At 45.2% G+C, this 20336-nt stretch overlaps 1 protein-coding gene across 1 annotated transcript in view; it reads right to left on the bottom strand.

Moving 5' to 3' along the window:
* Positions 1-13585: 13585 nt before the first annotated feature.
* The window catches only part of PLCL1 (phospholipase C like 1 (inactive)), a 183226-nt gene continuing 176475 nt past the window's right edge, over positions 13586-20336 (bottom strand). Inside the window, exon 6 of the mRNA XM_033064272.2 lies at positions 13586-15335. Coding sequence (XP_032920163.1) covers positions 15153-15335 — 183 coding nt within the window. The 3' untranslated portion in view covers positions 13586-15152. The remainder of the gene's footprint in view (positions 15336-20336) is intronic.

Here is a 20336-nt window from a genome sequence, read left to right as displayed (position 1 = left end):
ACAGACAGACTTTTATGTGCTTAGACTAGATTTCCCCTTAGGACTTGGAAGTGCTGGAGCCACTGGCCACCTGTGTCTCTTGCTGCTGCCCTGCAGTTTTTTTCAGAATACGGTGGGAGAAGAAATGCAGATGTATTTCTGGGAATTACACAGTGCTTGGGACATCTGGAACATCTTTCACCCAGCCAGCACAGAGACTGGCTTCAGCCACTTCAGTTTTATTTCAGCTCCAGCAACATCCTTCAGCAGTCCTGTAACAACATTAAACCTGTCAGTCTCTCCATGGTGCTGCTGCAGTCATCTGGGGAACCAGACAGGCTCTGGAGTCAATGGCTGCTTCCATGGGAGAACAGGTCAGCCACACCAGAGGGGAAGTGCACATGTACAGCTGCTGGGACCATAAACACAGGGTTTGAGCCTCTGGTTCTGGGGCAAACATATCCACATCTGGCCCATCTCAAAGCTGTTATCTGTTGGATCTATTTTGTCTAGTCAGCAGGGGGAGAAAGTTGTGACTTTTTTTTTACTATTTCATAGTTAAAATCCCGTGGCTCAGAACAGCTGCTGGGACAGTTTTCAGGCCCAAAACACTCATCCATCAGCCACAGGAAGAGCAGCAATCTTTAAAAGCAATAAGAGCCTGTGTTGTCACACAGCTGAATAGCCTTGATCCACAATCCAATGTCCTGGAGAGTAACTTGGTGACAGAAGCCATTTTTATATGACCTAGTGTTGTACTTTCCACATCCAACATTTCAATTTTTATTGGTATCCTACAGTTAAAGCAAGAATTCTCCAGACAATTTTAAGATGCTGTGGTGGCAGGACCTCTCAGAAGGCCAAATCAGTGTGTTCTCTATGGGCTATGCTTCCTCTTTTGAAGGACAGAGTCAGATTTTACAAAGTTGCAGCAAAATTTTCTTAGGGTTCTGACTGATTGGTAAAACTGTCCTGCTAGTGGCTGCTCAGCAGGAAAACAAACATCTCAAGTGGGCTGTTTTCCATCCCTTCAGATCTTTTAACATTTTAGTAGTGGTGTCAGTAGGGAAGAGGAAATCTCAGAAGTACTGAAAATAAAAACCCTACAATTCCTTTAGTGCAATACACAACTCTGAGTCATCAGCAGAGTTTGTCCTCAGCTCAGAGTTTTCCCATTCAAATAAGCCCATTGAAACCAGCTGTGATCAGAAGGTCTTTGTCCTGCATCTAATTTACCCTGTCAAAGTGTCTCTTCCATCTGAGTCTCTGCAGGGAATACAGTCATCTCTCTGTGATTCCACCTCTAGTCAAATCCCCTGTGCCCTACTGAAGGTGACAAAGAGAATACTTTCTCTAACATCCAACAATTAACTGGCACTGCACATTAGGGGTATCAGGCAGTTGATAATCTCCCTCCTTTATTCCAATGTAGGTGGAAGCAGGGTGGATTTTGTCCTGCAGTGCTTGAGAAACTGTTCAAATACACTCCTTTTTCTGAGCTTTTTGAGGTTCTCTGCTGTTCTGTTCATTTTTGCCAGATAAAGACACATTTCCTCTAAATGTCTGTGAACACAGGAGGAAAATACAGACTCTTCCTACATCTATCTGCACCTGATCAAATCTAAGACTCAGTTTGGAGTGGCTGTGTTGCTATTTCTACTGCACTTCAAAAGAACAAAGCTTCTCTTCTGTCAGAAAATCATCTTGAGGAAGTGTAAGGAAAAATTAACATCTTGCATACTGCATTCCCAGCCGCCAAGCTTTTGAACAGGAAAAAGTCTAAGTTTTCTGTATAGCTTCACTGCTGAAATTACTTCTATTAATAATTTGTCAGAAGGATTTAGGATAAGCTTCTTGAAGGCATATTGATTATTTTGAACCCAGAACAGCATGCACAAAGCTGCCAAGTAAAAGTTATCCTTTCAGATAATCATATTCACAAGGTCAGCAGAGGACAGTAACTCAGCACTTTGCTTTGTTTCCACATGATCTCTTCTCTCTGGTGTGTGAGATTAGATTGGGAGAAAAACCAGTTACCTCTCATCTTTCAGCCAGTCATCAGCACTGAATCTCTCAGTGCTGCTATGAGTCAGCTACAGATTGCAGCCTGAAGTCATGGCCAGGGCACCGAGGGAGGGAAATGAAGAGACTGACCCTGATGAAGTCCCTTGTTCCTTCTTTGCCTCTCTCCTGCACACCGCACCCAGCAAGGGTTTATGGCACTCCATTCTTCACAGACATTGGCACACTGCTCTGGCCATTGCTCCCAAGCACATCGGGGTCCCTGGTAGCCTGAAGGTAGAAGGTGGATTGAGTTTTTTCCCATGAAAAATGGCCACGATGTCCGTCCATTTGCATATGGTTGACAGTGGGGTGCCACCTTCTAAAATCACGAATGTCACAGGATTTCTCCTGGACTAAACAACTAGGACTCTGGCTGCCCTTGGAGCCCCAGATACCACTTCTGACCTGATCCTGACACACCAGGGGAATGAAATTTTCTCCACATGGAAAACTGTCACCAGTCGTGTCCAGTCACAAATGGCTGACAGCTGCATGAGATTTCAAGACACAGTAGGAACTCTGGGTCCAGTCCTGACATAGTATTACTTGGAGACTCAATGCACCAATCAGAGCAACTTCCTTGGAACCTGAAGTACAGTACAGTGGCTCAGGCATCCATCCAGGACAGGGGTACTCAGCTCAGCATTCTGCAGGACACCCTGCTCATGTGGCAAGGAGCAGGGCAGGCTGGCACATTTGGGATGACGCAGCTGGCTCTGCCAGAGGGGCACAAGAGAAAAGCAGAGGCAGAGATGAGGGTGTTATCTCTATGGCAACTGCCAGGGAGCAGCACTGTGCTCACTGGGGAAGAAGGGAAGAAAGGGAGAGGGGAGAATAAAACCCAGAAAGCACAGTCAGGAAATTGCTACAGGGGGAAATGGAGGTGGAAGAGGAGAAGCAAAGCCCACTGTTCTGAAGGGGAAAACAAAGGGCTCATGGTTTTTGTTCAAGGAGAAGGCCCTTAAGTTCCCAGCACAGGTCAGCTCTGCCAGCCTCCCCCTCTGCATCCTACAGGACACATTCTGCTGCAGCCAGGCACAGCTTTCTGACAGGCCAGAAAAAGTTTCCCATCATCTACTAGGAGACACCAAAAATGTGTGAGACTCAGGTAACTGCACAGGTCCCTGAGCCTGAGAAGCCAGCAGTGCTGGCATCATACATAATGTACATACATAATTTAAAGTGTGAAATATTCATTTTACTCAAACCACAGATGAATACTAAGCTCAGATAAAGATGCCAGATGGGTGGTGAATAAATTATATTCCCTTAAATGCATCTGAAACAATGTAAAATAAATATTGAAAAAATTAGCAAGCTGAAGATCATGACAGCACTGTACAACTTGTTTCATGTTTGCATCAGAGCACAATGAAAAGGTAGGTTGGATTCAAAGTAATCAGATTTGTTCAGTTTTACCCCATCCAGGAAGGCTTCAACCATACAATCTGGAAGTCAAGGGGAAAAATTTGCTCCTTATTTTCCACACAGTCGCAGCACAAGTTACTCTCCACAGAATGAAAACATACTGTGTTTTCTCCAGACTTCCAGGAGACTCCTGTCCCTTCTCATCTCCCCTCTGTTAGTCAGCAGTCATTCACATGCCCTCATGATTTGAGAGTGGAAACCAGTTCCTGTGACTTCTCTTGACACAGGTCACGAAAAGGCTCACTTTACCATCTTACCTGTGTGTATGGTATGGGCTCTCCAGCTTGCCTAAATTTCAGTAGCAGTGACAGAGTGGTTTGCACCACCAAACTCTGCTTCAGAAGAAAACACAAGTGCAAAAGCCAAGCAGAGAGGTGAACAGCCCCTTAAGAGCTGGGAGGGCATTCAGTTAGCACAGACAATCTCTCAGCGGCCCATGCAAACAGAGGACAGACTGCCAGCTCAGCAGTGGGTCAGGCTGAACACCAGAAACTCCAGGCTGAACAATGTGCTTCCCCGTGAAATCTAGAGTAAGGCTTTCCAGGCTGAGGTGCATCTATGCTGTCCCCAACCTCCCTCCAAGACGAGGGAGGAGGGAGCAAGGAAAGCTCTTCTCCAGAGGCCATGGGAAGCAGCCAAGTTCACCTGACAGAGGAGATACTGCTCTCACCTTGGTGCCAGAAGAGATGGAGACGCTAAGGAAGTCACATCCCTCGATGTGATAATGGGCTGGTTCAGGTCCCCAAGCTGTGCTCTTGCTGCTGCAGCCTCCTCAGTAGCTGCTTTTCTGCGAGGGAGAGATGCTACCCTCCAATGATGGATAGGCTTGGCAGGGTCTCCTCAGCTCCTCCAGAGGCTGGAAACAGGGAGGATGGTGGGTGATGAACTGAGAGAGCCCTGACCACCAGCCAGCACCTCTGTGCTCCTCTCTTCCTTTTGGCAAGATTTGAGTGATGAAAGAACATCACCACATGTACTGCTGGGGACTAACTGTGCAATACCCTGCTGTGCTCACACTGCCACCCAGTTCAGCAGTGCACCAGTTGACTTTAGAGTGGGAGACTGAGACTGTCTGTGCCTTGGGGGTGAGCTGGGAAAGGAACCACTGCCATACAGCTCAACCAAAGCATGAAGGATTATACTGACAAATCACGGTCTCTCAGACTGGGATTTCTTTATTTTAGTTAACTGCCTTATTCTCTCACCTTGCTGCCAGTTTTCAATTGCTGAGCAACAGCCATGCATTAACCCACTGGGAGCTGCCCTGAAACCATGGGCAGCTCACCAGCTCAGCACTTGTCAAACAAGAAATTTAGTCTCCATTAACTGAAGTCCTGAATTAAAAGGAAATTTGCTGAACTGCATCAAATGCTGCTGGAGATAGATTCATAATTACTTTAGACTTAATTATGTTGATCTTAATTAACTTTCAGATCTAGGCTGTTTTAGTTGTCCATGTATGTTGAACACCATTCAACCAGTGGGAAATGAAATTTAGGTTTCTTCTTGGTGTACAAACAGGCAACCAAGTTACAGCACAACAGTCATAGTCACTGCTTGTGCTCACACTGTAACCCTTCCTAAACATGACTTCCAACACATTAACACAAATATCTCCCCAAGAGGTATAAATGAAGGCTTTGCCTCACAGCTGCTGCAGGGTGGGAGTACCCACAGCACTAGCTCAGCTCTTGGAAACAGGACATGATCAAGCCTGTAGAATGGATAGAGAAATGACCCCAGTAAATGCCTATAGGATGAAATGACACGTATATTCTGTGGAAAGGACACTTGTCCCAGTCAAGCAAAGTCAGCTGAAGATCATCAGTTCATCTACCGTTAAAGAAGCCTCCTTTCCATGATGTGAGTGTCCACATGGCACCCAATTCTGGCTCACCTCCTCTACTGGAAAGTAAAACACAACCATGAAGGCCATTTGCCATAGTCCCAGAGGCTCACACAAGGCACCTCACACGTGCAGCCCAGCTCACAGCACACCACTGCCAGTGCAGAGCCCTTTGCAGGAATGTCCTACCCATGGTAGGAATGTGCTTCAGTTGCAGGAAACCTTCGGTCTTCTGCGCTCCCCTTCAGCACAGAACTCCCACCACTGGTGTGATACATGGGCAGTTTCACTGAAGCAGTGTAGTCATTGGTCCACACAGACTTCACTGACTTGTGCTCAGGCTATGCAGACTGGGATTTTTTTCTCTGAGGAAAAAAAAGTATGTGATCTTGTCCTAAAGGATGAACTCAGATACCATTATATGAAGGGACCAGGAAAATTCTGTAACTGAAGCATTTTGGGGCAACTCTCCATATGAGCATCAGCTTAGCACAAGAGGAGATGCTTCTGTGGCTTCCTCCGAGACAACAGTCAGTATAGGTTCCCTTAAATGGTGAAAGTAGTTTAGGCACTGGAAACAGCTCTAAATACCTTTCACATGATAAGTGAAACTCTTGAACTCTCTTGTATAACCTGTATTTTTTTCCTTCTTAAAAGAAGATTCACTGACCTGAAAGAGGGATTACTAACTGAAAGACATTAGGTTTAGGCTACCAGGCAGAAATCCTTACTAATCTTGGCTAATCTTATGCCTCTTCAGTTCTGCTTCCAGAAGTTTCTGCCCAATCACTCACAAAACAACCTGTATTTGAAAGACACACTGATGTCATTAATTACCTTTATCCCTCATCATCTCTCTGTCATCTGTCCTAAAGAAAAACTTAACCCTGCGGTTAAAAGTTTATCTTGGACTTTGTAGTTCACAGAGGACAGGGCTCCATAGGAAAGGCAAAGACCTGCACTGCATTCCTGGGGGAAGTTTGGTTCCCTGCTCTGCCACAGACCTCAGGTCTCCAGCAGCCAAACTCTGCACTGTCTCCATGTCCCTCATGTGTCCAGGGAGTGCATGCTGTCCCACATGATGGATGCACAAAGCAGAAACACTGCAGGGTACAATACTGTTAAAATAGTGACAGTCCCAGCCACAGCAGTCCAGAAGTCCCACAGGAGCTCTTCCAGGAAGAGAGGACAAAACTCTGCCTTCAGTGAATGGGCACTACAAAAATGGTGCTTTTATGGCTTATTCCACTGCCATCTGGCACAAAACAAGCACTCAGCAGGGACCTCACAGGACTGAGGTGCCTTTCCAAGATGAAGACATTCACTCTCTAAAGTACAGTGCAAACTCAGAGGCTGCTCACCCCCCTCTGGCATCCCCCCATGCATTGTCCCCAGTGCTGAGCAGGGCACATGCCAGGCCCCACTGGCCCACTCTGTCCATGCTCCAGGGCTGACTCTGCACCCTGGCAGGAGGCAGAGGCAGGGCTGTGCTCTACACTGAGTCTTTTTGGCAGACATAATCACACAGGCAACAGCCCCAAATCCCTGTCTGACGTCTCAGCCATTCTGGATGCCGTTACAGGCAATTTTCTGTCCAGCCACTGGTTTTAATGGGATGTGCAGTTAAACAGATTCATCCTTTCAGCTTCACTCTGCAGAACCTTCACTCTCCAGCTGCTGCTGCTCCTGTCCCAGGGAATTAGAGTGCTCTTGGTGTTTCTCTTTTGCAGGCAGGCACATTGCTCAGAGAAGCAGCTCTTGCCAAGAAAAGTGCATAATCTAGAAAGCCACCTGCTCAGCTTTTGTTCTTTGAACTCCTTACAATCAATTTCCCTTTCCCAGGAGAAGGTGAAACTGTTTTCAGTGAAGTAGGAAATAGAGGATTCATGATATGCTATCGAAGCATAGCTAGTCCAAGGGAAAAGGTTTATTTGCCTCAATGGGGGGGCTGAAACATGTTATGTGGAAAAACAGAGACACCCTAGGATCCCCAGTGCTGACCTCCCAAATTTCAGGAAACTGTCCATGTACCTACTGCAATATCTTGCAGATTATTGTCATGCTCCCATCAGGCCAGGTTGCAATGTTAGTACCACACAAAACAAGATGTGGCACTTTAGCTTCCTGACAGGTCTCCATTTCCTCCTTGTGACTTTCTCTGTGACTCCTGCTCGGGACAGGAGTATATGGCATTTACTACAGGGGGTTCTCTCAGCTGGTCACCCCATGGCAGAGCCACAGTCCACCTCAGTCCACCCAGTGCCTGAGGCAGTGAGCACAAGGGCTATGGGACTGAAAGCCACCCATTCTCTCTGTCCTTTGGTTTTGCAGATGTACAAATTCATTTCATGATTCAATCATTTATTATGACTGCTCTTTATTAAAACTGTTCTTTGCAGCCATATGCAAACGTCTGCTCCTGTGTCTGCAGGGTAACCTGAATTCCCACCAGCTTCCCTGGATTTTCTTGTTCAAAGAACCTGACAAATGACCACAGAGATACATCATGTGACCTTTTACAAGTGTACATCTTGTGGCAAACTGTCACAGTCAGCTGTCTTTTATGCAGAAAGAAGTGTGGTTTTCCCTATAAATACTTGTAAGATATGGCACGAAACAGGCACTGTTGGGATAAAACCACTCTCCTGAAGTGCACAGCTAGAACAGATGGGACAAACGGCTGCCAAAGATACCTATTTCAGCACTGACAATAGAGAGGGCTCAGCTGCTCAGGAAAACCTGCCTTGTACAAGCCATGCCCAGAACTGCTGCTCCAGGCAGTGCTCAGGAGACCCCCTGTTCTCCCCATCAGGCTGAGATGCTGCTGTTTGTGCAGTTTTTCTGAGCAGGAGCCCCTTGACCCCTTCTTGAGGAGCTCCCAGTGGCTGGAGAATACCACACAGGGATGCACCTGAACCTCTCCAGGATATGGCTCAGAGTATAGTCTGTACTCTGGTCACCTACCAGAAAAAAAGGCAGGTCTTAGAGCTATCTGCTTCCTTAGGAACTAGCGGCACATGAACTGTATTTTCCTTGCTGGAGAGCTGGAATCCAGAGGCCACAAGGTGTAAAGGTACCCCATAAAAATTCCTCACCAGGCCTAGGCCTCTTTCCTATACACTTCATTAATAAATACTATTCAGTCAATTTTCACATTGAAATTCACACAAATAATGAGAAAAATCAAAACTGGTATCATTCTGTCTTCATTAATGCTGCCATCTGACTCCACACTGGAGACTTTCATCTATCCTTAATTTGATGCCTGGGAGAAACATTTTTCCTGTGGATATTTGTGTTCATTTGATGGCAATTGTGACCTTTAAGCATAAAAAAAAAAATCCCCAGGCAACAGCCTCCATGCACAAAGAGTGTGACAGACCACAGTGTCAGTTTTCACGTAAGTTTTCACGTATCTCCTCAAGACCTGGAGAGGGCAATTCCAACTGAATCACAGCTACTGTTAATTGCAATCACCTTGTTAAGAAATATGAAGTTAGAATCAGTAACCAAAAAACACACAGCTGGGTTTGCTGATTCCCCCAGCTTGCTGGATTGCAGGGAGTCACTTGCACACATCCTGCCTCTGCTCAGACCCTAAATTCCAAAGCAGGCTTTCCAGGATCATCTTCTGCTTGCCCTAAGGGGCATGTACCTCGAAGCAAGTCGAAGCCACCTCAAACACAGTTTGCCAACCTGAGCCAATCTCATGGAGCCAGCATTTTTTGTTTACTCTGATGACAATCAATTCTGCACTCAAAGGTTTCCAAAATGTTTCAGCTGATCTCACAAAGGGGCACCCTACCACATCATCAGCTGTTTCTGTACACCTCTAGATGGTTTTCTTGGCCAATGCATCAGAGTAACTCTGTTTCCACACCACAGTCTAATGGCAGTCCTGAAACAGTGCTGACACCCTCTCCTTCAGGAGTTGGTAAGGCAGTGGGAAGCTGGGATGGTTCTTACCAGGAATCAGCAGAGCAGTTTGTGTGGATAACCAGCTACTTACAGACAAGATAACGGCAAAATACAGCCTCAGCATCAGCAGGTGAAACTACAGCTTGGCTTTGGTAGGAGCTGAGTCCCCTCATGCTGTGGTTCATCTGAGCCTCCTAAAAAGGCCTCACCAGGCAGTCTCTGAGGGAGCAGCCCCACAGAGAAGGGTCCCTGTGGGCACGGGCTGGGTGCCCACTGGCTCTGCCCCAAAGCATTTCCTTCTTGCTGCTCAGATTCCATAAAAACTAGAGCACAAGGAAAACAAAGAAAAGGTGCAAACCAGATGTCCCAGGGGGAGTTGGTGGCAAAGCTCAGCTCTTACTGTACTGCCCTGGCTTTGGAAACACCTTGTGAAGGAAGGCTGCTGCAAACCAGCAAAGCACAGCTTGAGTCAGGGCTGATGAATCCTGAAGGCAGAGTACATCAACACCAGCAAGCAATGGACTTGCCAATACTGGTGTGTTATTCAATGCTTTGTTTCTGCCCCTACAGCACACTCACTTTCTAACTTGGGAGGACCCAGCAATGAAGCACAGCTGCAACCCATACTCTGCTTGTTTGCCAGGTGCAGGAGGCAACAGCAGCACTCGGCTTCTCCCCCACATAGGGCACACTAATGCTGCAAAGCTCCCCTCCCCATCCATCAGCATCATAAATAATCACAGCAGCTCCTGTGAACCATAGAACCATATTTTCTATCTTGTTTTTAATTGTATTATGTGTAGCTGGTTCACCAGACACTATCTGAGGAACCACATACAAGTAATTAATCTCTATCCTGCATCCTCCCCATACGTGCTTCCAAACAAGCTAGATTAATCCTTTTTCTCCTACCTCAGTAAACCATGGGTCAGGGATGGGACAAACTGCCATTGCACTTCCAGCCCTCACTGAGGTCTGTGCAAACTTCTGCTGGTGCAAACCAACCCCACTGGGGGGGCCAAATAGCCCTTTCCTGCCACTGCAGAGGGTTGATGGCTTCTCCTGGGCTCTCACCCAGTGCTCCCCCATGCACAGGCCCACACTCAACATGCCACCTCCTCTCCAAGCACACTTTTAGCCTCAAGTACCACATTTGCTTCCCAATTCTACTTTATGCATGTCTTTCTAAATGAATGAGTCTCTGCTGTGAAACTTAACAGGGAAAAAATCTTCTAACATCATCAATAACTCAAACTTGCCTTTGGAATCATTCATTTTTCTTCCAGCTCCCAGGGGAGGGTGGTGTGGACTGTGCACAGCAAACAGTTGTCAAACACAACACTGTCTCCTGCTCAAGATTTGTCTGCTGAGAATTTGATGTCTGCACATTTTCTTGGAATTACTCCATGAATATTTTCTGCAAAAGCAATTTATTCATAAAGTGTTTCAGATAATCAAAAAGAGTGTAACATCCTCATTTAAAACATGACCTGTTTGATCAGGGGCATGTTCACACAGTACTCTCTGTTGCAGAGGAACAGCTGGTGAGACAGCACTTGCATCACATTTCTGGCCGGGTCAGTCACATCTTGGTTACTGAACTCACAAAGCCCTTAACATCACTTCAAAAAGGAAACATTTTTTCAGGGACTTGCTGTGGAAAGCAAATGCAAGACTGCTCAGCCTGAGACTGTGCAAAGGCAATGTGCCAGGACCATGCCAGAACAGTCTCAAAGAGTACTCAAGCTTTGGACCCGTGAAACGGTTCCCAGCAGTGCTCCCCAGCTGCCTTTTGCTTCGTGTGGCAATTTGGAGACAGCTTCACTAGTACAATGTTATGGAAACCAGTGGACTTTCATGCCTACCTAGGGCAGGGAGAGGGGCCAAAAAGAACCAAATTTGGGTTTTATTGTGTACTTCACCTACTGCTGTTGAGATATGAGCCAGAGCCACTACGTTCAGCTTCACAGCAAGTGCTGGGGAGCTGAAGATGCTGCTCCTCTGAACCCCTCACCATTTTTTTGCAAAGCTTCCTGAGTTAGTCCCCTGCCTGAGGCTGCTTCTATCCCTGGACTGACGCCAAGAAGGCTATGACCTAATGTTTTAGTCTGAACAGAGAGATGGGAGAGATGAAATATCATACAGGAAAGCACTCTCTATGCGTACAATTATCTGATAATCTATTTTGGGACATGAATTTCAGAAAGAGGAACAAAACTTTCACCTTCTTTGCTGGGAAGCTGCATTATCCCTTTAAAAACAGGGAACTAAATACATGAAAAATGATACAGAAAGCAACGGAACAGCATGGTGATTTAAGTCAGGCTGAGTTCAGGAAATGGAGGGGAAAGGGGTCAAGTCCTACTGGTCATGCCAGCACATGAAATTTGGTAAAAACTACTCCTGTTGATTTAAGACTGATCAGGTCTGTGAACAGATGGACTAATTCAGCCTTTTCCCATGCTTCATGGCTGGATTCCTTCATGCATGTATGTAAGCAGCAAAATCCAGGTGAAACCTCTGCATCCACCTTTTCTCGTGGCCCCCAGTGTCCCCCAGGTCACACTGTAGCCCTGTGCCCCATGGAAAGTGCTGCTGGGGCCTCTCTGAGCTGCCTGCCCCATCCCTACTTGGGAAACCTGCAGGAATTTACCACCTTTGAGGTGGCTGCCCCTCTGCCACACTTGACCAAAGGTGCAGTTTGGTAGGGATCAGACACACACGTGGACAAGATCCTTGCAGGAACTAAAGCCCTTGGGAGAGGTGATTGTGGTAACTCAGCCGTCCCCTGTGTGATTGTGTGCTACCTCACCTGTGCTCACCAGCAGTGGAAGGATTTGGCAGACACTGGTGTTACAGTGCCCAGTTGTTCTCCTGACAGCAAGAGCAAACTCAAGGGTTTTCCAGAAATGTGTAATTAATCTGTGCCGGAAGGAAAACATCATCAGTCTTACCTTACACTTGAGAGAATGACAGAGAGAAAACAAATACTGTAAAGATGGAGGACTCAGAGGCAGAGAACCCAGGTAGATTCACTCCTGTGCTCCCTCCTGGCAGAAGCTCCCGACACCAGTCTCTGAGACCTTCTCCAATTTCTAGCTGTTCATCTACGCTGTAAACAACTGTGCAAATGTCTGTAACACTTTGCTGACATAACTGCCATAGAAGTGATACAGGTATTATCCACCCATTCATGTGGGACATCAGGCAAATCATACCAGCAGAGGGCTCAGGAAGGATGGTGCTCCACTGCAAGAAGCCAGGCATGCCATGAAACACTTCCCGCAAAGGTGAAGTACTCAGTCCCGTGTGTGTTTGTTGCTGATGCTGGATATGATTTTCCCATGTGTTCTCCCTCAAGGCTGAATTTTTATTCAACTGCCACTTTATCATTCACTTCCACTCCCAGTGAGTTCAAAGGAGCTCAGAGGAAGGTGAGATGAACTTTTGCTGCCAGCTCCTCTCTTGCTGCAGGAAGAAGGGTGGAGCTGCTCCAGCTGTGAGGTTCCGGGTGCCAGCACCACAAATAGTCCCAACTGCCTGGGGCAATCCAGGGTGCCCCAAATTTTCTACTCCTGCATTTTAGCACAGAATGCATGACCTTGGCACAGGACATGACATGAATGCTAAACATGGCATGAAAGGCGTGTGTGCACGCTGTGGGATTTCCATCCAGCCACTTTGGGTTCTCCCAATGTATCCAGAGTGAGAGCCATGTAGTACCCCCCATACATGTGAGCACAGAAAGAAACCCCTTCTCTCAGTAAAAATGTCATGTTTGTTTGTTCCTAACATCAGAGAAGGTATTTTGCCAGCAGTTCCTGTACAGACATAAGGACAGCCTTTTAGATTGAGAAAATCAAGATATTTGTAGATTTAAATGAAACACCAAGAGGCAAAGCCACTCACCCTTCCCTCTTCTGAGAGGGATGCTTTCCAAAGGCTGATCTTTGCAGCTGATGATGCTGGGGTAACAGTTTCCATCGTCCCTAACTGTAAGCAGTGAAGGCCAAGTGTTGTTTTTGTAGAAACATAACCCTAGAGGGCAAAACGTGAACATGCAAACTTACAACACTGATGTGGGCTTTATGCCTTGCCTGAAACACGAAAGACATTTCTCCAGACCTTAGTGAAATCTGAACTCATAAACTAATGGACAGATAAACAGAGCATTTAGGGCTATATCTGAACAAGTATGGCAAATTTTACTGAAATGGTATTTAAGGCACCTGAGTTACAATCTTTGCAATAACACAGCTGCTGTTAGGGCAGGACCTTCTCTCAAGCAACTTACCCACTGTAACACACCCTTATCCAGGATCATGTGTTAAATCACTGCAAAATCATGGGTCAAAGTTGTTTCATAGCTTTACTCTCTCAGTAATGTGCAACATGAACATAATAGTGTTATTAAGAAGTCAAAAATAACTTAACACAATAGCTATATAAGATTTTCCAATGATCAAACTTTCAGCAATTACTTTTTGTTAAGTTCAGAAAATTAGCATATCTGTTAATCAAATTAATTTAAAAAGTAGCTTTTAAAAATAAAAGCAATGCTTTAAATAAATATAGTCTTTTTTATAACCATAAAACACTTAGTCCTGTTAAAGGTAACACAAATACTCCACTCAAGCACAGTACTTAAACAATTGAAATGAATGTTGTGAGCACACAAGGGCTGGACACTGGGAGGGACGAGGATGCATTGCTTTGGGACATTCTCTGTCTCCTTTCTACAGTGGCACAAAGAGGCAGTCATTCTCAGAACTACCCCAAACACACAACATGTGTTAGGATATTTGTAGTCGCTGCACAAAAACGCTGGTACCCTGCTTTTCCCCCAGCTATTTCTCTACACTACACCTGTAGCAGCTCTTCAGCCCCATTTTAAATCTCTAGCACAGCATGATTTTAACCACAAAATCATAAGGCCAGAGCCTGCTTGCTTCATCCAGCTGACTCCAACATCTACACAGAAGGTGGCAAGCAAGGTCTGACCTCTCACGTCTTGCACTAAAGCTCACATTTTTTGAAATCTGGAAAACCTTCCTTTTAATACTGGCACCACTGGGTGTTTCAGAACAGCCTGAAGGTCACCTTCAGAGTTCATGACCACCAAAGGGTATTCACAGCTCTCCCCATAATTACAGGGCTGACTAGTTATGATCATTACTACTCAGGTTAATGCCTATCAGCAAAGACCCTAGCTGTCTTGCAGATCTACAAGGTAGCAATATTTTGCTGGAATAAACTAAATTAGCTAGTTCTTACGTTAGTATGTGTTGTCTGGGTATACCCTGAAGAGCAGTTTGCTAAATTCAGCAAAAAATACACCTCAAATCTACTGATAATCTACCTAGCAACTCTGACCATTTAATATTCTGTTTACTTGGCTGTAATTGTTCACTAAAAAATCACCTTCAGGGTCTGCAGCAAACCACCAGTTTTGTCCTCACAAAAACAGCTGTCAGTGATATTTGTTGTGTTTTGTTTGTTTAAACAGCATAACAGTAACGCAACCTATAAGTAAAATGATAAAAGCTGGAGAGTAAAATAAAGCCCAAAACTGATACAAGTGCTCTCAATTTGTTTTGATCTTCAGAATGAACAGGCCTATTCAAAGATGACAAAGGAATAAATTAGCAAATGGCTAATGTAATGCATGAAAGGGTGTCTACAGGATTTGCATGTGCGCACACACACACGCACTTGCATACAGACAGCTTGGCTTCATTAGAAATCTCACTACCAGAGTTTAACTTGGATAAATTAACTGCATTAAAATACTGACATTGTGAGGATTTTAATACTATCACACCCTGCAGAGGGCACTCCTGCGTGAATTTTTAAATGCTTTAAAAAAATAGTTTAGAGTTATTGAAATCTGTGACAAATGCAACAGCTCTGCCTCTCCTCACAGTCTCCCATTCTCATCTCCAGTATCCTTCTCCTGTATTGCCTCCAGGCACCGTTTTGCCTTGGCATCCGCCTGCCCGCTCCCAGTTTTGCTCAGTCCACACGACAGGCACGCCAGCTGGATCTGCTTCATGTTCTCCAGGGCTTCGTTCTTGGCGTTCTTCAGAAGATCTCCTTGGCCCTGGGGATGCACAGACATGCAGGAGAGAGTCAGGGATTGCACACATCGCTCAGGACCAAAAGCAGCAACACTGCTCCTGTGTCCCTACAGGTCCCAGGTCCTGGCTCAAGTCACCTCTGCCCCCTGGAAATGGGACTGAAGCCCCTCCTGCAGCTTGGTGCCAGCACAATGAGGAAGGCAGCAGCCAGCACTGGACAGGGTGGGACAGGCACAAGACTCCCCCCACTTCCATGTCACCACCCTTGGGAGGTAATTTCAGCCTGAACTGAAGGAGGCTGCAGGAAAAGGCATTTCCTCTCCCACAGTCAACAGCAAGGTCCTGCCAGGGCAGTGATGGCACATGGCATCTCTCTCTCCCCAGGCCACTGCTCCCTCCCTGCTCCCTGGCATCAGATCCCACATGGCAATGGCTGCATGTTCCCAGCCAGGAGCTGACTCTGATAACCCACCCCTCCTTGCACTTGGATTTGATACCCAGCCTTGGGGCCCCCTAGAGCAGAGCAGGCCAAGCTGTGTCCATATGAAACCCATCATATCCCATAGCACTCCAGTGAATCCTTCTGAACTATTTTATTTGGGACCTTTGAGAAGGCAAATGGGAATGAGACTTCCTGAACAACACACTACTTCTGTGTCTTCTCCAGAGCATGTAATCGTGAGGTGACTAACAGGATGCCAATCCAATTTGTAACAATCAGGAAAAATGTGTCATATGAAATTTGTATTAAGGAGTTGGGGTTCAGAAATGCCAAAATGAATATTTATGCAATATTGATATCTCAACTGCCATGAAGCGACGAGATTCTGGAACTACAGGATACAAATAAATAAAAGCCAGGAGATACATCTGGTTATTAAAATTCATTATCAGTAAGAACTTGAGCTCCTCTTCTCCTAATGTCACCCCAAGTGCAGCTTGAAGTACAGCACATGCTGCAGCTGGTTACACTCATTCATAAGGAATACCTCCACTGACTGAAATGCCACATTCAGATCTCTGCCACCCAACCTGACCTCCTGCAAGTCAGAGATGCTTTTATGGGCCTCACAGGATATAACAGACACTACAGCAGGACCTAGGGCTCACTGGAGTGTGACTAATCACTTGCCCTTTCTTGGGTCCTCAAAAAAAATTATATGTGCTGGATGTCACTGTGTGACACCTTCCGGTAGTGGGAGCGTCTCTGCCCTCCCTTTCCCCAGAGCTAGGTGAAAGGATTTATCCTACACTGATGAGCACATTTCCCTTTTTGCCAGTGCCTGGCACTGAACTCACAGGGTCTGAACCCCTGTACACGATGTTCACAACCAAGAAACAATGGTGGCTTGCAAGGCTGCAGCACTCGTAAACACCACGTGGGACACCACGTCATCCAGGGACAGCAGCCTGTGCCTGAGAACATGATTGCCTCATCTCCTGGTGTCACAAATTTGTCCCTGCTGAACGATGCAAATCACCATCCAGATGCTGGGAATACAACTCAGTGTGAGAATAACAAAAAGCACTGGGACTGTGTGAGCAGCTCTGTGCTATTTGCTATGAAGCGCTTTTGAAGGGATTTGTGTCCCGGCAGCATGACAGTTAAGGGAATACACAAAGAGCTTGGGATCCAGTCAGCAGGCATGGTGTGAAAAAACAAAATAAGAATAATTTATGCAGCAGATATTTCTTGTAGCTCTGAGCTTGCTTTTATATCAGAGGTCTTTCGGTCAAAGATGGTAGGCAGGAAATCAAGAGCCCCAGAGCTGCCTGAAGCACGCGCCCCACCCCAGTGTCCCTGTCTGTGTGCAAATGGTACAGGAATAGTGCCAGTGCTGTAGTGACAGGGACAACACCACCACATAAAGTACACATCATTAAAGACAGGATAATGTTATCAGAAAGGGTGTATCTCTTCAATACATCTTCCATCTCTTCAAACAGCACAACTGAGTTTTAAATAATTTGGGTTTAGGATGAAATATCCCTGGTCATTACTTCTTATGCACACAGGACCAAAGACACTAAAGACTTCACCATCAAACAGGGAAAAATCAGTGTGACCATGCTTTTCAGCCTTAACCTCACCAAGCCACAACCTGGCACTGTGTGTCAATGTCCAAGAACAGAAAAATCCCCTTAGTGCAAGAAGCAGCCCCTCTCCAGAGTGAGGGAAAAGCTTGGAAATGTTTCTCAGGGCTGCCCACAAACTGTGTTTGTCGAGGGTCTGACACTCACATGGATGGACGCTGTTTGGGATTAGATGCACTGCTTGGAGGATGAGAGCCTGAGTCTGCCCTGCCAAGACTCACACCTGAAGTCCCCAGAAGCCAAGGGACTCCACACCCCACGTGAAAGTGCCAAGCCACCCGCTCTCCCTTATACATATTCTGCTTTAACATTTGAGTAACCAGGCAATTCAGATTACAGATTTTGTCTGAGGCAATGCACATATCTTTGGGTTCCAAGAAAAAACACACGCCTCCTGAGCATACTTCCGATATTTTGAAGACATTCTCATTTTACAGTGATCTAAAAACAGAAGTAGACTTACCAAAATAGTGCAATTCCATTCATGTACAGACCAGTTGATTTATGTCTTAGACTCCTTGTGGTTTTATTTTTAAACAGCTGGTTCATTTGAGCAAGATGAAGAAGCAAAGATTATTTTGAATCATCTGTCATGAGAAAATTAACGACAAACTAGCCCTCTCTGACAGAGCTGTCATAATTCTAGAGACACCATTAAAAAAAAAAATCTGTGTGCATGCTCCGTTTGAAAAGCCATCTGTTTGCTTTGAAAAACTGGCTGTGAGCACAATCCACTTAAGAAGAATGTCAGCAAAATTGTGTCAACACCTTAACAAACTAAATACTGGATAGAAGCTAGAGTAAACTTTACAAGCATGATTGCATTGAAACAACCTTCACAAACCAGTCATTGTGATCACCTCTGTGCACAGAACCATCCTGCTTGCCCTTAAAAACACAGCATCTCTCTTCCAGACAAGGAGACACCATGACAGTCCACTTCAGCATCTATCCATCTATCTCCCTTCTGCTTCTGGTACCATTAGACTTTCTGAAAATAAACACTTGTGAGAAAGTTTAAACTCAGCATTTGGCAGGACAGTGAATTAAGCCAGAAGAGACTAATCAAGTGTTCTAACAAAAACTGATCAAGGGGTCCATTTTCATTTAGCCTTAGGGAACATTGAAAGTCAGGTTTCATACACCTAACTACACCTAACTGCAGAGCCTCAGCACAAATCAACATTACAGAACAAATAATGCAGCTTGTCAAGCAACTGCAATACTATAAGCCTTTACCTTGACAGGTTAATGCTGCTTAGAAAACCCATAATCTGACATGGTTTTAAATATTGTTCAGTTCCTGTGACAAGCCATGAATGGATTTAAGAAGCACAAGTAGCTCTAGACAGACACTGGCAATGGCTACAGATAGGACAAATTCCAAATAGTTGTAGGTTCAGTTGTTTTTTCCCAAATAAAATACCAAAGTTTTTTGTGAGTCAAGATGACATTTCTATATCCAACAGCAACCCACTCTGGGGCTGAGGAAATGAAAGCTTGGATTAGTTTAGTGGCACCATTTTGTGTTCAAATTCACAGTATTATTTCTTTAATATATGTTGCATATATATTTCTACGTAAATATAAATATATGGGAATGTACACTAATAACTACTGGTTTTATGCTTTCTAGGAAACACCCTGCAACACACAGGCCAGATTGTGGCACCCTCAGCACTGGGGACCCTGGTTACGGCACTGGCAGCACCCATAGCTTCTGTGTTGGTAGGTCCCACATCAGCACCAGGGGCTGCAGGAGGACCCTGAAGGCAAGGACTGGGCCCATGCAGGAGTGAACTGCACTGATAGGTGCCCCAAATGAGCACCTTGCACTGTTCCTGGTGAAGCAGAAAATCCCATGCTGAGCAATGGGGCTTTCTTGGCATTCCAAACTGGCTGTGTTTCCAGGGAGGCCAAGGCAGTAGCTGTGAAAGCCATTTTCTAATCTGCTGCTTGCTAAAGCAGACAGTTGCTTATCTCCTGAGCAGACACATTCTCTGACAGCACATTAAGGGAGCTTTTCTCCAATCCTCAAGGGCTAAGTAAATACAAATAAATAACGGAGGTCTTAACACCCATCCCACATCATGCTCATGATATTACTGTTATTTTTTAACTTATTCTCAAAGAATCAAGCTCTTTCATTACTATTTAATCACAAAGTACAATCTCCAGAGATTGCCAGTGGATGCCAGCGGGGGGGTGAAAAAGCCAGACACAGTCCAATAAAACAGCCGCAAGCACCACGCCACTCCACATTTCAGAGGCAACACAGGCACAGTCACAGCACTGACAATCTGTGCCAAGGGACTCCAAATGCTAGAGAGCTGCTCTCACATTGGGATACTCTGTATGGAGGCAGCATTTACTGCAAGGGGTGCATTTTCAAAGTGTCATAGTAGGACTAATTGTGTTTAATATTAATAAGGAGGCACACAATTAAATGACCACATATGGCTTTGAAAATGTAATCTTGAGTAGGAAATCATTAATGAAAAGATTAGACTGTTATGTTAAACTTTTTACAAAAAGCAGATATTTTTCCATGCCTCCTTCAAAGTTAAATATGGGAACAATTGATTTGAATTTGATTATGATACATTCACATTTCAGAACAGACTACTCCAAAAACATAGTGTTGCTGAATCAATGCAGACTGTAAAAGCCCACCCTTTTCATTATTACTGCAGATAGTCTGTCAACAGCTTTGCTTTATTGTCTGTGACAGAGATCATAATGCACATGTTGGCATGAAAAATTACTGTACACAAAGATGAGACACAAAGCTATAATCGCTTCTCACACACTGAAAAATAAAGGATTGCAAAAATGAGTTACACCACAGGAAAAGCAGGGTCCAAATGTTACTTGCCAATTTATCTTTAAACCCTTGCACAGCAGAAATTCACTTCCTGACAGGAAAATAT

This window comes from Catharus ustulatus, chromosome 7 (genome assembly GCF_009819885.2).
Source record: "Catharus ustulatus isolate bCatUst1 chromosome 7, bCatUst1.pri.v2, whole genome shotgun sequence".
In the NCBI taxonomy this organism is placed as follows: domain Eukaryota; kingdom Metazoa; phylum Chordata; class Aves; order Passeriformes; family Turdidae; genus Catharus; species Catharus ustulatus.
The sequence above is the reverse complement of the archived record's forward strand: the minus strand, read 5'-3'. Positions and strand labels throughout refer to the sequence as shown.